At 43.2% G+C, this 20,632-nt stretch overlaps 1 protein-coding gene across 4 annotated transcripts in view; it reads left to right on the top strand.

The window, feature by feature from the left end:
* The window catches only part of Osbpl9 (oxysterol binding protein-like 9), a 143,063-nt gene that overhangs the window by 21,687 nt on the left and 100,744 nt on the right, over positions 1-20,632 (top strand). For all 4 annotated transcript variants that reach the window (XM_039109563.2, XM_039109562.2, XM_039109561.2 and 1 more), the window contains exon 2: positions 4,396-4,446. In XM_039109563.2, the coding sequence (XP_038965491.1) occupies positions 4,396-4,446 (51 nt within the window). The remainder of the gene's footprint in view (positions 1-4,395; positions 4,447-20,632) is intronic.

The following is a 20,632-nucleotide window of genomic DNA, read 5'->3' as shown; positions in this document are numbered from 1 at the left end:
TAGGAAGACAGGAAAACTTGAGAGAGACCTTGGGTTTTAGGTGTTAAGGTGTCATATTTGGGAGTGTTTGTTCTTGTTACCAGAGTTATTAGGGTCAAAGTCTCTGTCCTGCAGCACTGACAAGGTAGAGGCTCAGTCCACCGGCTCCCAGTGGGCCAAGTAGAGTGACAACAGTGAGAAGCAGAAAGGGTGTTTGTTCAATGTGGCCACCCTGGGACAAGGGACAGATGGAAAGGTCCAGTGACCTACTGGTTCCAACCAAGTCCATCTTCAGGGTCCAGACTCCAGGCTTAGGTTTAAATAGAGGCAAAAGGCACGTGCAAAAGGCACGCTTAACTAAGCAGCTGAGTCATGGCGTAGTCCTGCCCATCACTGACCAATCGCTGCCTCCTGGTTCTTGGTCTGTCTTGCAAGAAGTTAGCATTGTGTGAAATCTCTCTGGTAAATACATCTCTCTGCTGGCCCCAGGATTCCTGGGACATTCCAATTCCTTGGAGTCCATTGTTTTAAGTCTGATAACAGGGAAGAGGAGGCACATAAGCCTTTCTGTAGGATATCTTTGCTCCTGTCTGGATAGTTACATGTTGAACTCTGAGAAAATTTGTTGCTCATGAGAATAGGACCTGTTTAGTTTTAAAGAGCATCCCTACAGACTTTGTTTATTGTATTTAAGTTAGGAGCAAGAAAGGGTCATAAATGGGTACTGCATGATTGCCATAGTAAGCACTGGGACCACCTCTTGAGAGTTGAGTCATGTCTCCATTTTACAAACAGAGAAACTGAAGTCTGAGAACAGAAGGGATCTGATCAAGGCTGCACTGTTGCTAAACTGGCAAAGCCAGATTTCAGCATTTTTCCATAGTCACCTCCTTTTATTAAATTGTGCTGTCTATAGTATCTTCTTTATCTGGGGATGTGTGTGTGTTTGTGTGTGTATTATATATGTATATGTAGGTATATATTCTTGTAACTAACTCTAGAAATTATAGAGGATTGAAATGATTTTGTACTTTTTTAAAAAGATTTATTCATTTATTATATATAAGTACACTGTAGCTGTCTTCAGATACACCAGAAGAGGGCATCTGATCTCTTTACAGATGGTTTGTGAGCCACCATGTGGTTGCTGGGAATTGAACTCAGGACCTCTGGAAGACCAGTCAGTTGCTCTTAACCGCTGAGCCATCTCTCCAGCCCGATTTTGTACATTTAAAGAATAAATTTCCTATAAATGGTATCTGCAGCTTTGGAGCCTAAATGGAGAATATTTTGAATATTTATTAATGAACAAAAATTTTTATTTATTGTAAGTGGTGTGTGTGTGTGTGTGTGTGTGTGTGTGTGTGTGTGTGTGTTTGTGTTGTATATCAGATGTGTCCAAGACACAGGTGTGGAGGCTCGAAGACTACTTCTGGGAGTCAGTTCTCTCCTCTTACCAAGGGCTCTAGGTCACCTTGTCAAGTTGTAGGGCTTTTGTAGCAAGCAGTTTGACCCACTGGACCATCTTGCTGGCCCTTGAAGATTAAAAAATACTTTAAAAATTTTTACTTTATGTATATGCTTGTACGAATATAAGTGCCTGATGTATATACAGTGCCCATAGAGGCCAGAAGGGGGTGTTCAGTCCCTGAAAGTGGAGTTATAGGTGCTTGTGAGACACCATGTGGGTGTTAGGGACAGAATCCAGGTTCTCTGTAAGAGCCGCCAGTGCTTTTAACCGCCGAATCATCTCTCCTGCCTGTATGGATGGCTTCTTAAGTGGAATACTGAAATTCATCTAAAATAAGGAAACGTAACTCAGTACAGCAGTTCAGAGCCCTTGTTGGGCAACAGATTTAATACATTGAGCTGAATGGTTCTTAGCATGCTCTTAAAATGACTTTCCTACTCCAGGATATAATTTTTCACACTCCTCTGGGAAAGAAAATATTTATTATTCTTTGAGATCAGAGAAAAATGAAAAATTTAATTATTATGACATGCTCTACAGCTTTTGGTTGGAACACAGAGAAATCCAGGGAAGTTTATTTCCCCACAGGATTATGAAGGGAAAGATCGTCTTTAAAAAAAATGGCTTTTGGCAGCAGTGGTTATAATGTGGTCCAGGGTTTCAGCTGGAATTCCCTGAGGATAACAGGATGAACTTGTTAAGGAACCTGGAACTTGTGCAGGCAAGAGAACAGTCTGTCAAAGTCCTTAGGCATGAAGGCCCTTGGTTCAGGGAGCTGAAAAGTCAGGCTCGGCCACAGGAATGGTGGGAGCTTTTAGACAGGAAGATTGTTTTGTTCTGGTTTGCTTTACATATTTCTATTTCTTTCTAAACAGTTTCTGTATCTAGCCCAAGCTGTCCTGGAGCTCATGTAGATCATCCTGGCTCAGATTTGAGAGGAGTCATGCTGGTCTTGATAGCAGGGTTCAGGGGGCAGCACCTGGAGTGGTTCCAGATTATTGTGTTCTGAAAGAAAGAATTGAACAGGCTTGGGGAGACAGTAACAGGCAAGGGAGACAGCTTACTGAAAAGGGAGCTGCAGAGGGGTGGTGCTGGGTCAGACTCAGGTCCTCAGGGCTGCCAGTGCCTTTACCGTGAGCCAGCATGCCTCACTCCTGCAGCCCAGGCCCACACTCTCTTTTGGGTCTCTGGTTCCTTCAGAGTTGCTCTCTGTGCTTGCTCCGTTGTGCTTTCTGTGCTCTGTGTTTGGATTGTTTGTTAGGCTTTTTTGATGTTTTATATGCGTCTGTCAGTTCTGTTGTAGAACGCTCCATATTCTGATTGGCCCGAGCAGCTCCTCAGCTATTTGTGTAATGGCTTCCACTGTCTCTCTTAGTGTTGTGTAATCCGTAATCCAAGTGAAGCAACACTGTTGGCCTGTCTGGCCCTTTGTGATATTAAAAACTGCTTTACAATGCAGGCAGGTCAGGGATGAGAGAGAAAGAGAGAGAGAGAGAGAGAGAGAGAGAGAGAGAGAGAGAGAGAGAGAGAGAGAGAATGAATATGAATATGAATATGAATATGAATGAGAGAGAGAGAATATAAATTAGCTTTACATCCTAATCTCATTGGTTGTATTCTAACCTAATAAATGCTTTTGTATCCTGCCCTGCCCTTATTGTTTTGGAGAGAAGCTAAATATAGGTCCATAAAAGGGTTATTAAGTGCTTAAGGATGCCTTGCTTAGCAATGCTTTCATTAGCTGCCTTATTAGTAAAGAACTCTTTGATCATACCTAGTATTTTCCCCCTAAAGTATATGTCTGTGTTTGCAAAAATAAAAGCAGGCTGTCTCCAGTATATCCACAGTCACTTCTGAAAATGAGTTCCCATGGCTTAGAAATTTGGAGGTTATATATAGGGTGTCTGGGGCTTCGAGCGGGACAATTACAGTCACGTGGAATCAGCTTGTTGTGATCTTTGTTCTCATATAGGTGGGAAATGGAAAATATCGGTTATTCTGCAGGTATTACATGTGTATCGCAATCCCTCTCCTACATTTGACTTTACTTTGAGTGGTCAGTTTGCTTTCAGAAGCATTTATTTCCTGGAGTCAACTGTGCTTGCTGTGACAGCCTGTGCTGCACCCAGGCTAGTGAGGGGACAGAAGGGACAGCAGTGTCTCACCAGGAAATGCTTTGAGCACCTGATGCATACCAGACACTGCACTAAAGCATGAAATAAGCCAAGATAGACTCCTCACCCTCCCAGGAGTGCCCCACAGGATGTACTTGCCACAACCAGGAGCGCACAGGAGGCTGGGTACTCGGGTGAGAATCCAGACCGGATGGCTAAAGCGCTTTGATGAGTGGCCGCAAAGCAAAAGGAGCCCTAGATGAGAAATGGCATCTGGGAATTGCACAGATAATGCTTGAGCGTCTTCCTAAAGTGTGGTCCTTTGCCTGCCTGTTATCAGCATCATGGGGAGAGATTCTTTTTTTTTTCCAGAGCTGGGGACCGAACCCAGGGCCTTGTGCTTGCTAGGCAAGCGCTCTACCACTGAGCTAAGTCCCCAACCCCTATGGGGAGAGATTCTTATGCCCATAGGTGAGAAATGCTGGGTTGTAGGGAAGGAACGTGGAGAGAGATATAACTGTTGGAGCTTTTGTATACTGAGGATGTGTGTAAATTCTGTGCTCAGGTTGATTTGAATAGATGACAAACTACTTTCATTTAAAAACTGGTGATTTCCCTGCAAGAAATGGTTTCTTGCAAGGCCCTGGGTTCGGTCCCCAGCTCTGAAAAAAAGAAAAAGAAAAAAAAAAAAAAGAAATGGTTTCTTCTGCGGCAGGTTATGGGCAGAAAGAATGGTCAGTTCTATAAATGTCACTCAATTTTAGTTCCCAGATGACTTTAAAAACACTTGACTTAACCTTTTATTTATTGAGTTTTTTGTTTTTCTTTTAGTCCAAAGACAAAATGATGAGAGGCTCTCGAAGAGGATGCGTTAGACTCAGAGTAAGTATTTTTTCATTTTATGAGGACCAATTTCAACAGAAAAGAAATATTTTGATGGGGCCACAGAGTCTAGATTTAATTTAATTTCCTTACTTAGCTATTGGGCCAGATAACCCAGTCTCAGGGAGGGGAATTGGGTTTTTCAAGAAACTTCCAGGAAGTTTCAGGACCAGGACTAGAACTCAGTTATTTTGGTCAAGGTTTAATCCATGACTTAAAGCACTTCCCAGCTCTTCTTTAAAACCTCAGGTTACAAACAAGGGTCCAGGCTAGAATGAAGGGAATTGTTCTGTTGGTGTCACGGCAGTAGTACAAAGGACTCAGAAAAGCTCGTCAGCTGTTCTGTTCTCCTCAGCAGTTTAGCTGTGTATAGCAGTGTGGGGCAGGAGATAGTCTGAACCATACATATAACAAGGTTAAATTATTAAGAAGATATTTTACGGGCTGGTGAGATGGCTCAGCGATTAAGAGCACTGACTGCTCTTCCAGAGGTCCTGAGTTCAATTCCCAGCAACCACATGGTGGCTCACAACCATCTGTAATGAGATCCCAAGCTCTCTTCTTGTGTGTCTTAAGACATCGACAGTGTACTCATATACATAAAATAAATAAATAATTAAAAAAAAAAGATATTTTACGTAGTACTTGGGTGTAGGGGAGAATAGTTAATTCGCTTTGAGCTCCCTCCCAGTGGGTGATCGAGCCTCCCAAGAGCTCTAGATTTGCAAATGAAAGACATACAGACATAGACACACACACACTCACACACACACACACACACACACACACACACACACACACACTCACTCACTCACTCACTCACACTCATGCACACACACACCAGCTAATTTTGATGTGCCTCGACTAGCACAATGGCTGGGCACTTTTAAACTTCCCCATGGCTAGCACACACTCCCCTCCAGTATTCCTGAGTTAAGATCTTTTGAAATCTATATTTCATCTCTGCTACCCCAGACCCAATTATGGAAGTGGCTCCTGGGGCCACTTTCCTGGATTCTTACATGTGGGCAGGCCTTTAAGTTTCCTCTTTCTGCTTCCTGTCATGGCGATTCTCCTCTTCCTCTCTCCCTCAGTCCCTTGCCTGTGCAATCCAAAAGTCTTGCCCCATCTCCCTGCTGTCTGACAATTCTTTATTACCAGTGAAAGCCAGTTGGGGGCAGGGACCCTGAGAGTCTGGAAGTGCAGCTTTTGGGAGCCAAATTAAGGCAAAGCATTAGAACCATTTCCCAACACTTGGGAGGCTGAGGCAGGTGGATCTCTGAGTTTGAGACCAGCCTGGTCTCCATCGTATGCTTCAGGCTAGCCAAGATTCTATAGTAAGGCCCTGGGGTGACGGTGGGGTTGGGGGGTGGGGTAGAGATTGAGATTGGACGTAACAGTTTTCATCTGGGTCTTTGAAGTCTGGCATGTCCTTTGCACTGATCTCACCCCCGTGGCGGGCCAGCATCAGGCAGCTTCCTCCTTTTCAAACTCCGTTTGTGTGCTTGCCGTCACCCTTATCATTTTTGGTGTGGTGCTTTAAACTGATGGTAGGGTACACCCCTACTTTTTGAAGGTGTGAATATATTTGGTAAACATTGTTACTTTTATCATCAGTTCTAACAAGAATTGGAAAACAGTTCTAAGCTTGGGTAGGCATAATGGGGAGTCTTGAATAGAGGTGGGTGTAAGGATGGCTGTTTTGCAGAATGGAAACAAGGCTAACTTCTATATATGACAGCAAGACTTAGGGGCCAGGCAGAAGTGCTACACACCTTTAATCTCAGTGAAGGCGTGGGCATGTGACCCACTGAGTTCAAGACCAGCCTGGTTTAGAGTGAGTTTCAGGACAGCCTGGGCTACACAGAGAAACTTAGTCTCAGAAAACAAACAAAAGGCAACTTAGGCTGTTTTTTTAGTTTTTATTTGGCTTTCTTTCTTGTTGTTTTGAGACAGAATCTCACTGTTGCAGGCTGGTCTTGAATTTGTGGTAATCCTTTGCCTCACCTTTCCCATGATCAGCCACACATGCCTTCTATTTTCGTGTTTTAACATTGTCCTTTTGTCTTGGTCATGCTGCTTTTCTGGGCACTTATAATTGATCTCAGTTTCCACTCAGTTTGGTTTTAACTGCTCTTTCTTGGCTTGAGGTAGGCCCAGGGTGAGTCTTTGGCAGGGCCGTGTTGAGACATCAGGTTAGCGGATTGTACTTGGAATCAGGCCACTACCTTGTCATTACAGTCAATGCACCGCTTAGTTCTTGGGTTGGGTTTTTAAATATAGCTGAATTGTTAACCCTGTACATAGCTCTCAAGTTGAGAGAGAGAACTTCGCTTTGAGACCTTGGTGTGTTCCCAGTCGGATGCCTTCTGTCTCGAGTAAGTAATCACCCCTTGCATTTCTTTATAATTTTATAGTGTGATATCCTTAAATTTTATAGTTTTTAAATTCAGAATTTTTTGGATGCTTTGCTGTGTCTCAGTCTGGTCTCCAATTCTTGAGCTCAAATGATCCTTCAGTCGGCCCCTAAAGTGCTGGGATTACAATATGCCAGTATGTAGTAATTTATAGTTTTGTTTTGCTTATTTTAAAGCTCGATGCCTTTCCCCTCCCATGGTTGGCCCCTTGAAGCATTCCACCGTAAGACCTATGGAATTTGCAGAGGGTGCATTTTACTGACTCTGGTCCAGTTCTACACCTTCCTCTCTCCTGTTTCTGCTCTGATTGGTAGCTACATCCAGAGGGTGACTCAGACTCACATTTGATCCTGTTGACAAGACTGTAGGTGTTGTGTTTGGGAGCAGGAGACAGATGTCCAGCTCCTCCTGTTCCTTATTGATAGTAGTAGAAGCTTATGCTTAGTGAGTGCTTATTCTCACTGGGTTGGCTAAATGGAGTTAGATAGTTTATAGTTATGTTAATTTTGTGATGCTTAATTTTATGAGAGTTTTCTTTTCCTCTATTATCTATTTACCTAAAAGTGTAGCTCAGATAGGCAAGATTACTGCTTAATTTTTTCCTTTCATTGCTTAATTTTTAAGATAATGACTTAAGTCCACAACCATTTCTTTCTTTTTTTTTTTTTTTCTTTTTTCTTTTTTTTCGGAGCTGGGGACTGAACCCAGGGCCTTGTGCTCGCTAGGCAAGCGCTCTACTGCTGAGCTAAATCCCCAACCCCCACAACCATTTCTATATCCAAAAAATTTTTGTGCACCATATTCGTAACAGTATTAGTCACAGTGGTTCCAAAGCTAAACAGTATGAGTGTCTGTACATAGACAACTGAACAAAATATATATGGACATGCACACAAACTCAGTAGAATACTGTGATGGATTATTTCAGTCATCACTTGACGAGCTCTAGAACCACCAGGAAGATGGGTCTCAGGCATGCCTCTCAGGGATTATTCTGATTAGGTTAATAGACATAGGAAGATCTACCCACTGTGGGTGGCATCATTCCCTAGGCTGGGATCCTGAACTGTAAATATAAACTAAGAAAGGGAGCAGAAATAGACCCTTTATCCCATAAGGTGCTTTTGTTTCAGGGTGTTTTATTAAAGCAAACTAAGGCAAATATTACTGAGCCTTAAGAAAGGAAAGGAAAATTTTGCATATGCTAATATGTATGGATTTTGAGGGTGTTCTGCTAAGTAAAATAAGCTAGTCACTAAACACAAATATCCTTGTGAGTCCTGTTAGATAGAAGAGTCACTAATTCATGCAAACTGGAAGTCAAATGGTTTCCAGACTGACCATGGGGAAATAAGTTGTTATTTGGTGGGTTTGGAATTGTTTGAGTTTAGAAAGGTAATTTCTGGAGACGGAGGTGGTCACAGTAGCACAGCAGGATGAGTGTCCTCAGTGCTGCAAACCTGAAATGGCACAAACAGTAATTATCAGGTTACATGTTTTGTCACCATATATAGAAACACACACTGAATTTTCCACAGTTCTACAGGTAGACATCTTAGTTGGACTTTCTGCTAAGAGCTACAAGCTGAAGTCAAGGCTGGGGTGGGCATTATTTGGAGGCTCCAAGAAGAACCCTTTTCAGCCTGTAAGTCATATTCAGTTGCTTGAAGGTAAACACCTGAGGTCCCTTCGTTACTGTCACTTGTGGCCCTTAATCTGCTTTTGGGGCTGTGCCTAACGACCAGATCTCCTTATAGGAGTCAACAATACATACTGACCTCTACTATTGTGAATCCCTCTGACTTCCCATTCTGCTAACTGCTGCAGGAAACGCTGTTTGAAAAAAGCTCATGCAATTAGGTTAGGTTAGGTAATCTTTTTGATTTTATTAATCAGGGCACTGAGGTGCTCTCATCACATCCTGTTTGCATCCTTAGTCCCAGGAGAAGAGATTATCCAAGAACAAGTGTCATGCTTGCCTGCTGCCTATCAGGTTAGAAGAGGACCTACAGAAACCTGCATTTAAATCTCGTTTCACCCTTTGATTGACTGAAAGAGGAAACCTGTAAGCTTGGGTTTGAGTTTTCTTTAAGTGAGGATTATAATGCCTTTTTTTAAAAGCCGAATTCTGTGAGCATTAGGTACTTGGCACATCGTGAAGGGTGATGGAAATGTATTTATGATAAGGCTGGGATGCAGTTCAGCTAGTGTTGCTTCCTAGCATGCACAAAGGTTCTATCTTCAGAGCTGCATAAAACCACACATGGCTGGTGCATGACTCTATCTAATCCCAGCACTGGGGAGGCAGGGGCAGGAGGAACACAAGTTCAAGGTCACCTCTGTGACTTTAAGGCCTGTTTCAGGGTTTCTATTGTTGCGATGAAACAACAATAGAAACAACATGACCAAAAAGCAAGTTGGAGAGGAAAGGGTGGCTTACACTTCCACATTGCTGTTCATCACTTAACGAAGTCAGGACTGGAACTCAAGTAGGGTAAGAACCTGGAGGCAGGAGCTGATGCAGAGGCCATGGAAGTGTCCTCCTTACTGGCTTTCTCCCCATGGCTTGCTCGCCTGCCAACCCAGGGGTGGCACCACCCACAGTGGGCTAGGCCCTTCTCCCATCAATCACTAGTTAAGAAAATGCCCAATAGCCAGATCTTATGGAGGCATTTTCTCCAAGGTTTCCTCTTCTCAGATAACTGTCATTTGCGTCAAGTTGACATAAACCTAGCCAGTACAACATCCTACCCCTAAAAGAAGGGAAAAAAGAAAAGTAGATTGTCCTTTGGGGTTCCTTATGTGAGAAACATTGTTCCTTATGTTTTAAAACATTGATTTCCAGGAGCCCCCTCTCCATACCTTATGTTACAGTAAGATCCTAGATTCTTTAGTTTTGAACAGATCCCCTGGTTGATTATCTTACACAGACAAGTTGGGATCACTGTAGAAAGATTTCATGGTTCTATGTAGGATCTCAGGGAGCCCACATGCTACTGCCTGAGACCCTGGGCAGATCTAGTTTGGGTACCTTGTCAGATGTCAGGCTTAGCAATTTTTCCTGGAGTTAGGGGAGTTCAGTGCTTGGCAGTGCTCTGGAAGCACCACAGCCACATCTCCAGGCACTCAGAGACTTAGGTTGGCTTTCGTAATTTATCAAGGTCATTTGATAGGGAATTTGAGATTGAACTTTAGTCTCTTCAGTTCCAAAACTGCCTTTAACCCTTAGTATTTGAGGCTTCTGTTATTATTATTTTTAGACAGTGTCTCTAGCTCAGGCTAGACTTGGATTTTCTACAAGACCTTGAGTGGATCCTCCTGCTTCTACCTCCCAGGTGCTGGGAGTACTGGCATGGCCCTCTATAGCTGTCTTGGGCAGGGTTAACAGGAAGATTGAACCCTGGGCCCTGTTATATTCTAGGCAAGCATTCTACCAGCTGAACAATTTCCCCAGCCCTGCAGTCCTTCAGGCTAGAATAATGCAGATGTGACACAATGTTGCCAAGCAGCAGAAAATCTGATGAGGAACAGGGAAGTAAAAACTAACAACACCTCCCCCCCTCTAGTATTTGTGTATGTATGTCTGTCTCAAAAAGAGACTTGCTTTGTAGATAGGCCTGAGGGGCCTGGAACTCACTATGTACCCTAGGCTTTCCTCAGACTCATAGCAATCCTGCCAGTCTCCCTAGTGCTGAGGTTACAGATTTGAACATTCTTTATGAGGTTTAGGAATACTCATTTTGGCCAGCTGTGAAGCACATGCCTTTATTTTAGTACTCAGGATGCAGAGGCAGGCAGAGCTGAGTTCCAGGCTAGCCTGGTCTACATAGTGAGCTTCAGGACAGCCAGGGCTATGTAGTGATACCATATATTTATGTTTATTTTGATCTTGGTATGGTCCATCCTCACACTTTCAAGGTATAGGCAGGAGGATTGGGAATTGAAGGACATTTTCAATGTCAAATTCACAAAGAACAGCTGGCAAAATGCTACTACATTAATAAGTGAGCCAGCCCTAAGTCACCAGAGTAATCTTTTCTCATTGTGAAATGATGAGACAGCATGTCCCATGGGGCACACACTCACAGGCTAGAAGAGCACACTTTTAAGTTTATATATTAATCTGAATTACCTCCCCGAATCTGCTCTATGATGTCACTTATTGTTAGGAACAGCCCGATACCAGAGATATGGGGAAAATGTCACCTCACCAAAATAATGAGCATCCATCAGTGCCGAAAGTATTAACAGTCTAGTATGGCGTGCTGCTAAGAGAAGAGCGCTCCCATGGTGGCTCCCATGGGGAAATGGATCCACTGACAGCCTGCATGTGACAGATACATGTCATACAAGTTGAGTATCCCTGGTTAAAAAAGAACATCTGAAATCCAAAGCACTGTAAAGTCCAAACTTTTCTGAGGGCCTACCAGGTGCCACACTCAGAAAATTCTGTACCTAATTTCATATAACAAGGCACAAAAATAGTGTATAAAATTACCTGCAAGTTATATGTATAAGGTATATGTGGAATATAACTGAATTTCAGATTTAGACTTGCTCCCCCATACATTATTAAATATATGCAAATATCCAGAAGTTCAAAATAAGAGTATTTTCTGGTTCCACAGATTCCGTGTAGAATATTTAGCCTGTACTATCCATCGCACTGGGTCATATATAGATCAGTAGTTTTCAAAGTTCTTTAATTTCCAGGAGCCCCCTTCTACATATCTTATTTTAGAGTAAGATTCTAGGATCTTTAGTTTTGAACACTCCAAGGTTCTATACAGGATCTCAGGGAGTCCAGTGTTACTGCCCAAGACACTGGGCCGATCTAGTTTGGACACCTTGTAGGGTGTCAGGCTTAGAATTTTTTTTCTGGAGTTGGGGATGAGTTTAGTGCTTGGTAATGTTCTGAAAGCATCACTCACTGCCAAGCCACATCTCCAGGCACTAGAGACTTAAGTTGGCTTTTAGTAATTGATACATTCATGGTGACTCTGTCAGCAAAATGATGGACCACTAGGTGGCGCACTTACCCTGTAGAAGTAGTGATGGTTGCTTCTTGGAACTGATCTTCCACTTCACCTCCACGGTTTTGTTTTTAGGTTTTAGCCTTTTGAGACAGGGTTTCTCTGTGTAGCCTTGGTTGTCCTGAAGCTAACTCTCTCTCTGTACTAGGACAGCCTCAAACTCACAGAGATCTGCCTGCCTCTGCCTCTTAAGTGCTGGGATTAAAGATGTGTAGCCCCATGTTTTATCTGAAAGCACAATAGTAACATTTTTTAGGAACTATCTGCAAAATGGGTAAGTAACATCATTAAAGAGGGTGAGAGGTAGAGACCAGAGCATGGCATCTGTGGAATGAAGGTTAAGAATGAATTCTGCCTTTAACTAACCCTATGAAGTGAGCCAACTCTTTCCATTCATTTCAGAACTCTTAAAAAGAAAAAAAAAAAAAAAAGCTAAACAAGACAGGGTATCAAACTGGTCACACAGAATTGTTAGCATCAAATTTGTTAACATATTTGAAAAGCAGTAGGGATTGAATCTACTGCTTTAGAGACCTGGACGCCCAATCCACCTCTGATGGGTACTCCCACACCACTGAGCCATATTCCCAGCTCCTTTTAATTTTTTGAGACCAGGTTTTACTGATGCCTTGAACTCGCGGTTCTCAGCCTCAGCCCGGCTGCCCGGCTGCCTCTGATGAGCACTGCTGCTGCAGATGAGTTGGGTTCTGACATTCTGAAGAGACTTAGGGATCACCAGAGTGAGATGAATTACAAGGATGATGTATGTAATAATGGAGCAGTATGCGAGTTCTTTCTTTTTGTATGTGCGTGTGATTTGCATGCATGTTCTCGTGTGTGCGTTGTGCTCCATGTTATTAACAAGGCAGGCTTGCTCAGGTGAACTCTGAGCTCGCTATGCTAGCTTCAGATGCTGGCTTTATAGGCAGAAGGGCATTCATGTGGGTTCAGGGGATCCAAACTCTGGTCTTGGCAAAAGCTTTCACAGTGAGCACTTTGAACCCCTAGGTAGTCTGTTAAACCATAAAATCAGCAGCGAGAGAGGCGCCTGCATTCACTGCTGCTTCAGTGTTGTACCCTGCAGGTCCCAGAGTAGCAGATGAAGAAAAACAAAAGATAAAAGGCTTGTTCAGAAAATTTGTGTTTGCATGTTTCTGTAAAGTCCACTAGTGGTCCTGGCATGTGGTTATATGAGAACAAGGAACAAAGAAAAAAGATGGGATAGGTGGTGGGAGAGGGTGGGGGAATGAAAGTTAAGTATATTTGTATATAACATAACTATGTGCATACAGTCTGCAAGAGCCTACAGAAGCATTGGAGGGGTGGCTCAGTGGGTAATGATGCTTGCTGCCAAGATGACCTGAATTCACTTGTCAGGATCCATACAGTGGAAGAAGAGGACCAACTCCCACAAGTTGTCCTCTAACCTCCGGATGTGTGCCATGACACATATGTATAACCCTCTACCAATAAGTAAAAGAATGTGAAAAGAATTACATAAATTTTATTTGTATAACTAGCCTTGAACAAAAATTTGGGATGTTGAGGTCAGTGGAGAGATAGATCAATGGTTAAGGATACATACTGTTCTTTCTGAGGACTGGAGTTCAATTCCTAGCACCCATTTCAGGTGACCCACAACTCCCTATAACTCCAGCTCTAGGGTATCTGATACCTTCTTCTGGCATCTGTGGGCACCTTTACTTATATAACATACATGCACAGCGCACACATACATGTAAATAATTAAATAAATATCAGGAGGCAGAGCCAAGTGCATCTCTGAATTTGGGGCCAGCTTGGTCTACTAAGGGAATTCCGGATCATACACACACACATACACACACACACACACACACACAGTAAGACCCTCTTTCAAAAACAACAGCAAGTTGGATATGGGAACAATGTGCAAAAACTAGTAACATTCCTATAGTCAATTAGGAAAAGAGTTAAAGAACTATATCTGTAATAGGGGGGCGTGTTTAAAGAACGTGTATGCACAGTACAGTTCCACTGTTGTCTCTGTAGCCGGGGACAGTGGGTGCTGAGTGTAAAGTGGGAATACCTATGCTGCGTGTGCTTAACAGCAGCCATGGTCCCGTTAGGAGGGGCATGAGCACTTTACGCTCTGGAGTGCTCTTCATTCCTTTATGGCCTTTGGAATCAGTTTACCAACCCACTTTTCTCTTTTTTGCAAACAAAACAAAACACACAAAACAACACCCTGCAAAATGGCCGAAATATCTTGTCTTGTTTTGCTTTGTTTTTCCCCCCAAATCATGACAGCAAAACTGATTTGATCTTAGGTTTTTGCACCATTATTCGTGTGTAAAGTATTTCTGTGTCTATAGAATAAGGAAAACCAAGAAATCCATCCACTTGGAGAACACTGTGAAACTGTAGCTGCTGTCTGCAGCCTGAAGAAGTATGTACTGATAGAACATGAGAAGCTGAGCATTCAAAAACCTCAGAGAGGCCAGCGGAGGTGCTGCAGCCTTTAATCCCAGCACTCAGGAGGCAGAGGCAGGCGGATCTCTGAGTTCAAGGCTAGCCTGCTCTATAGAGTGAATTCTAGGATAGACAGGGCTACACAGAGAAACTGTCTTGAAAATAAAAGAAAACAAAACCCAAGACACAACAAAAAAGAAAACCTCAGAGAAAAATCATGAGAGGCCATGGAAGATAAATAAATATATATTATGTTGGTGTCATGGTACGTCTACACAATGGAATACTACTCAGCTATCAAAAACAGTGACTTTATGAAATTCATAGGCAAATGGATGGAACTGGAAAATATCATCCTGAGCAAGGTAACCCAATCACAGAAAAACACACATGGTATGCAGTCATTGATAAGTGGATATTAGCCCAAATGCTCAAATTACCCAAGATGCACAGAACACGTGAAACTCAAGAAGGATGACAAAAATGTGGATGCTTCACTCCTTCTTTAAAAGGGGAACAAGAATACCCTTGGGAGGGAATAGGGAGGCACAGTTTAGAACAGAGACTGAAGGAATGCCCATTCAGAGCCTGCCCCACATGTGGCCCATACATATACAGCCACTCAATTAGATAAGATGGATGAAGCAAAGAGGTGCAGGCTGACAGAAGCCGAATGTTTATCTCTTCTGAGAGACACAGCCAGAATATGGCAAATACTTAGGCTAATGTCAGCAACAAACCACTGAACTGAGAACGGGACCCCCATTGAAGGAATCAGAGAAAGGACTGAAAGAGCTGAAGGGGCTTGAGACAATGCCAACCAACCAGAGGTTCCAGGGACTAAGCCACTACCCAAAGACTATACATGGACTGACCCTGGGCTCCAAATTCATAGGTAGCAATGATTAGCCTAGTAAGAGCACCAGTGGAAGGGGAAGCCTTTGGCCCTGCCAAGGCTGGACCCCCAGTGAACGGGATTGTTGGGGGGAGGGCAGTAATGGGGGGAGGATGGGGAAGGGAATACACATAGAAGGAGAAGGGTTAGGGGGATGTTGGCCTGGAAACTGGGAAAGGGAATAACATTTGAAATGTAAATAAGGAATACCCAATTTAATAAAGATGGAGAAAAAACTTTAAAAAAAGCATCGCAATAAAAAGGTTGATATTTTGGTGAGCTAGCACAGCAGTTTTCTTGATAATAGAATACCAGTGGAAATATGTGAGTTGCCAAGAGGAGTTTTGCTCCAGAACACCCCCACCTCCCATCCTCCTAAAAGCAGAGCAAACCTAGGCAGGGGGAGAGGAAGGGTAGCAGACAGAGGGAACAACTGGAGATATGTGGTTGTGGGAAGGATCTTGCAACAACAGGTAGACCTCAAGCAGTTCAGGTACAGAGGTTGGGGCTAAGCTGTGGTGGAGTGTGGCCATCTCTGAAACCTGGTCAGTCATGTCCTCGAAAGTGAAAGTTCTTTGTTATTATGCCAGGACAGCATGGATCACCCAGGATTGTTCTGGAAAAACCAGGTCATAAAGTCACCTTATGTGAGGTGAGAACTGGTAATGTGGTTACTTACATTCAAGGAACAGAGAAGAAGATGAATTACAGGCAAGAGGTTTAGATGACCGGATTATCTTGCTGGGAAGGGAATTAGAGGAATAGTCTATTTGCTGGAGTGGATGCAGACTCAAAGAGAGTTCTTGCTGTTGTCAAGGAGACTTGCATATGTGTACCAAAAACTGGGGCTGGTGAAAAGGAGAGAGAAGGTGATAGGGAATGGATAAGTGGAGGGTTAATAGTTAACAGAAGATGGGTGGAAATCTCTGCCCAGAAAACCATAAGCACTGTTGTAGTGAAGCTGTCAATCAGTGGCCTTCTCAGTCAATGTGCTGCTGTGCACTCACTCGCTCATGCACGGAACTTGCTGTGTCCACTTGACACTTTTAAAGGGTCAAGAATACCACTCCTGAGTCAGATTTTCTCAGCCAGTTACATAGACCTCAGAAGATAGGTTCTGTGTTCTCACCTACCCTCCTGTGCATGCCCAGCCGTGACTCTGGTGGTGGTGTGGTTTAGAACATTAAGGCCCAGAAAGGTGGGAGGACCGGTTTTCCCTACTACTGAAATGTAAAGGCTTCTAGGAGCTTCTAGAAGACAGTGTAGGAAAATATTTCTTTAGCCCGAGGACTGAGAAACACTTCTTGAAAGACACACAGAAAGCACAACTATAAAGTATAAACTCAACACATTGTAGGGAAGGAATTAAAATTAAAAACTGTTCCTCAGAAGGTAGAAGATAAAAAAAGGCAGGGGACAGATACTATAAACAATAGAAAGAAAACTGCAAATAGACAAGAATGATTTGTTTCTTGCTTATTGACAACACTGTTGCACAGAGGATGTTTGAATAGCAACAGACATGAAGAGATGCCTCATCAGTTACCAGGGAAACAGAAATAAACACCACTGTCAGATTTTAGTGGTCACTGTGACCCATTTAAAATGTGCTCGTGAGGGCTGGAGAAATGGCTCAGCGGTTAAGAGCTCCGACTGCTCTTCCAGGGTCCTGAGTTCAATTCCCAGCAACCACATGGTGGCTCATAACCATCTGTAATGGGATCTGATGCCCTCTTCTGGTGTGTCTGAAGACAGCTACAGTGTACTCGTATACATTAAATAAATAAGTGAATAAAAAAAAATAAAATGTGCTTGTGAAATGGGAGCATAACCAGCACAGCTGCTTTTGGAACCCTTGCCAGTCTGCAGACCAGCATGTGCCTAGTACTCTGACCTAGTATCCACCCCAAGACTTGAGTCTACTAAGAAAAGAGCAACAGTGTCCAAAACAGCTTTGTCTTATTATAAAACTGGAGCAGTATAATTATCTATCCACAGCGAAATCGATACATTTTGAATAGCCAGAAGGAAGTGTAACTATAAAAACAAACAAAAAACCCTCAATAAACTGCTACCTGCAACTTAGGTGAGTATACATTTTGTGTGAGAGCAGGTTAAAAAAATTCGTGAGTCCATTTGTATAAAATTTAAGGCAGAAGGACTTAATGTTGAAAAACAATGTTTATCTTACCGTGTAGATTGGAGATCTGCTTGCAACATCTGTCATCAATGTTGTCTGGTTACAACATCTGCTACCCCAGGGAAACTTGGGTTGATTGGCAGTCTGCTCCCTTTCTCCTTTACTGAACTTTGCATTCCCTCCCAAGCTGAGCCCTAGATGATCTTGTCTGGTAGAGGAGGACTGTCCTTTGGTCAGGGTGTATGAGTAACTGCCCTCCCCTGCTTCAGCTTCTAAATAAGTTCCTTTAGGATAGAGGTGGGTAAACCATTAGGAAGAGTTACACAGGGGAATTGCTCTTCATTGACCTTGTACACAGGATTCATGCGCATTATATTTCAAAATAGTGTTTTTCCGAGTGAGCAAGTGTGGAGCGCTCAGCACAGTGCTCACTCGGTTCAGATGTTCAGCTGACAGCAGTAGCGTAGCTGGTTTTCTTCTCAGTGGCCAGCAGTGTGCTCTGTATCTGTGCCACTTTCATACTCACTAGCTTTCCAGCTATGGAGCCTGTGAATTACCACTGTGTGTTTTTCTGGTGCTGGAGACCAGACCCAGGGCCTTATTGGTGCTAAGTATTGCTTTGCCAAAGAGCTATACTTTTGGCTCCAGTTTTTTCTAAATTTTGCTTAATTTTAATTACAATTAAATGTAAATGGTTACATAGAACTGAACAGCTACAGTGTTGAACAATGTAGAGCTAGGGTATTTTCATGGGAAATGTAAGATTTTTTTTTTTTAACAGATCAAATGAAGAGGTTGGAGTGTCAGATGCATGTCCTTATGTAACACTGAAGGACACTCCTGTAGTGGCAGGTCCTGCTTGGAGCAGGCGACTGCTAGCTAGGTTCCAAAGCCTTCAAGGAAGTGCAGTAGACCCCAAAGGAATGCTTTCCTCCATATTAGATTGGCAAAGGTTCTTGGGGTGAGACCTCTCTGAGGTGCAGCTGAGGCACAAAGACCATTAAGGAGGACCAGGTGCCAGCTGTACATGCTGCTGGAGATCTGTCTGAAGGACACTGAAGAGTGGCCATGGGATGCGGGGAGAGGGAGGAGGCATGGGTGTAGGGTGCAGGGACTGAAAGGGGTTAAGAGCTGGGCAGTTCTTACAGAGCTGCTCTCAGGACGGGAGGGGATGGGGATGATTGGGGGATGGGTTTTGTTTAGAAAATGGTGGAGACCTGGACTGGAAAAAGGATTTGAGAAAGTGAGACTGCATGCTGGGTTTGTTTGTTTGTTTGTTTGTTTGTTTGTTTTGGTGTGTGGAAGAAGTGTTGAGACTGAGTACATATAGGGTGTCTCTGTAGGGGAGGGAGTGTGTGGCAGGAGTGTGACAGTAGGAGGTTAGCTGAACCAAATTTGAGCAATCTTGAATGGCATTAAGAAGTAATGTTGACTTTATTAGCTTATGGGAAGCCAAGGAAGGTTTTTAAAAGACCTGTCTCCTAGAGTTTGTGCTTTAGAAAACACTTTCTTGCAACAACAAAGACTGGTTTGAAGGTGACCAGACTGAAGACAGATTGCATTAGCGAGCAATAAATTGGTGAAGGACTCCATTGCTGGTAGCTGTGGAGATGGTGACTTAGATACCAGCTCTGGGCAGGGGATAGCTTGGTGGAAGTTTGCCTAGCAGGCATGAGGCCCTAGCTTCAGTCCCCAGCACCAAAGGAGAAAAAAGCAAGAGATATAGTTCCAGATGAGCATATTTGGAGCACATCGAGGGGACGAGGGGACATCTGTGTAGCCCTTGTGATTGTCTCAGGTGATTAGATGATGGACAAATTTGGATTAAAACACAAAAGAGGGGCTGGAGAAATGGCTCAGTGGTTAAGAGCACTGACTGCTCTTCCAGAGGACCCAGATTCAATTCAATTCCTAGCACCCATATGGCAGCTCACAACTGTCTGTAACTCCAGTTATGAGGGATCTGACACCCTCACACAGACATACATGCAGGCAAAACACCAGTACATCTTGAAGGAAGGAAGGTAGAAAGAAACCCAGAAGAACAAACAAACATGCACTTAGAAGTGGGTTGATATATTACAGCTGGTTGAGTTATAACTTATGTACTGAGCCTGGGGATGTGGGTCAGTCTAGCATGTGTGAAGTGCTTGTCTAGTATGTGGGGAGTGCTTGTCTAGCATGTGCGAAGCCCAGGACTGGGTCCCCAGTACCATGTAAAACTGGGCATGATGATGCATATTCCCAGCTCTAAGAGTTGGAGGCAGGAATATCAGGAGTTCAACGTCATCCTGCTACATAGAATTAAGTCAACTTGAGCTATTTGAGAACCTGTATTCAAGAAAAGAAAGCTCGCATGCTGTACAGTATATTGATTTAATGTATATGGTTAATGTTTTTGGTATATTCATAGTGCAACCAGCATAATAGTACAGTTAATTTCAGAATGTTTTTTTTATCACTGAGAAGAATTAAATGCCAGCCAGGTATAGTGGTATGTGTCGTGATTCCATTGGAAGAATTATTTGAGCCCAGGAGTTTTGTCTCCAAAACAGCCTCCCTGCCCCTACTTATTAGCATTCAGTCCCTATTCACCCTACCCTCAAGGGACTGCTGAACTTCTTTCCATCTGTGTTTGTCCATGTGGTTATCTCCTTGGTGACAAGCTTCTTTGACACTGTTTCCAAGGTTCCTCCAGGTAGAGAGCACTTTTGGTAGCTGCACTCCGCTCGTTGTCTGCTCTTCTGGAGCAGAAGGCCCTCCAGAGCAAGGACCACGGTTATAATGAAACTATGGTCTTGGTTTTGGTTATTGAGTATTTGGACCCAGGGAATGATTGATTTATCAGAATGTCATGAGGTTCGCCCAGCTAACCACAAAGTGAAGTTAACCAGAATGACTGCCTTGGTGGTGGTGTTGAGGGTGGGGGTCCATGCTAGACTAGGAGGTGCCATGCAACTGACAGCCAGTCCTGGTCCAGCTGTGAGCTTCCTGTTGGGACTAGACTAGGTCTGTAGACATTTCCTTATTAAGAATGGGGACAAAATTTCTTATTATCCATTCTGAAACTGAAGACGAAGTAAGCCAGGTGTATAGAGCTTAGATTGAGGTGAGGTTTTTCTGTATTATCTCTGGGAAGAAATAAATAAATCTTTGACTCTTATTAGTCCTTTTAGGATAAGAGTAGTTACCCTACACACCACTTGTTTCATATGATAAGCTTTTTGTTTTGTTTCTGTTTTTTTCTCCA

The sequence above is a fragment of the Rattus norvegicus genome, chromosome 5 (genome assembly GCF_036323735.1).
Source record: "Rattus norvegicus strain BN/NHsdMcwi chromosome 5, GRCr8, whole genome shotgun sequence".
NCBI lineage: Eukaryota > Metazoa > Chordata > Mammalia > Rodentia > Muridae > Rattus > Rattus norvegicus.
The sequence above is the reverse complement of the archived record's forward strand: the minus strand, read 5'-3'. Positions and strand labels throughout refer to the sequence as shown.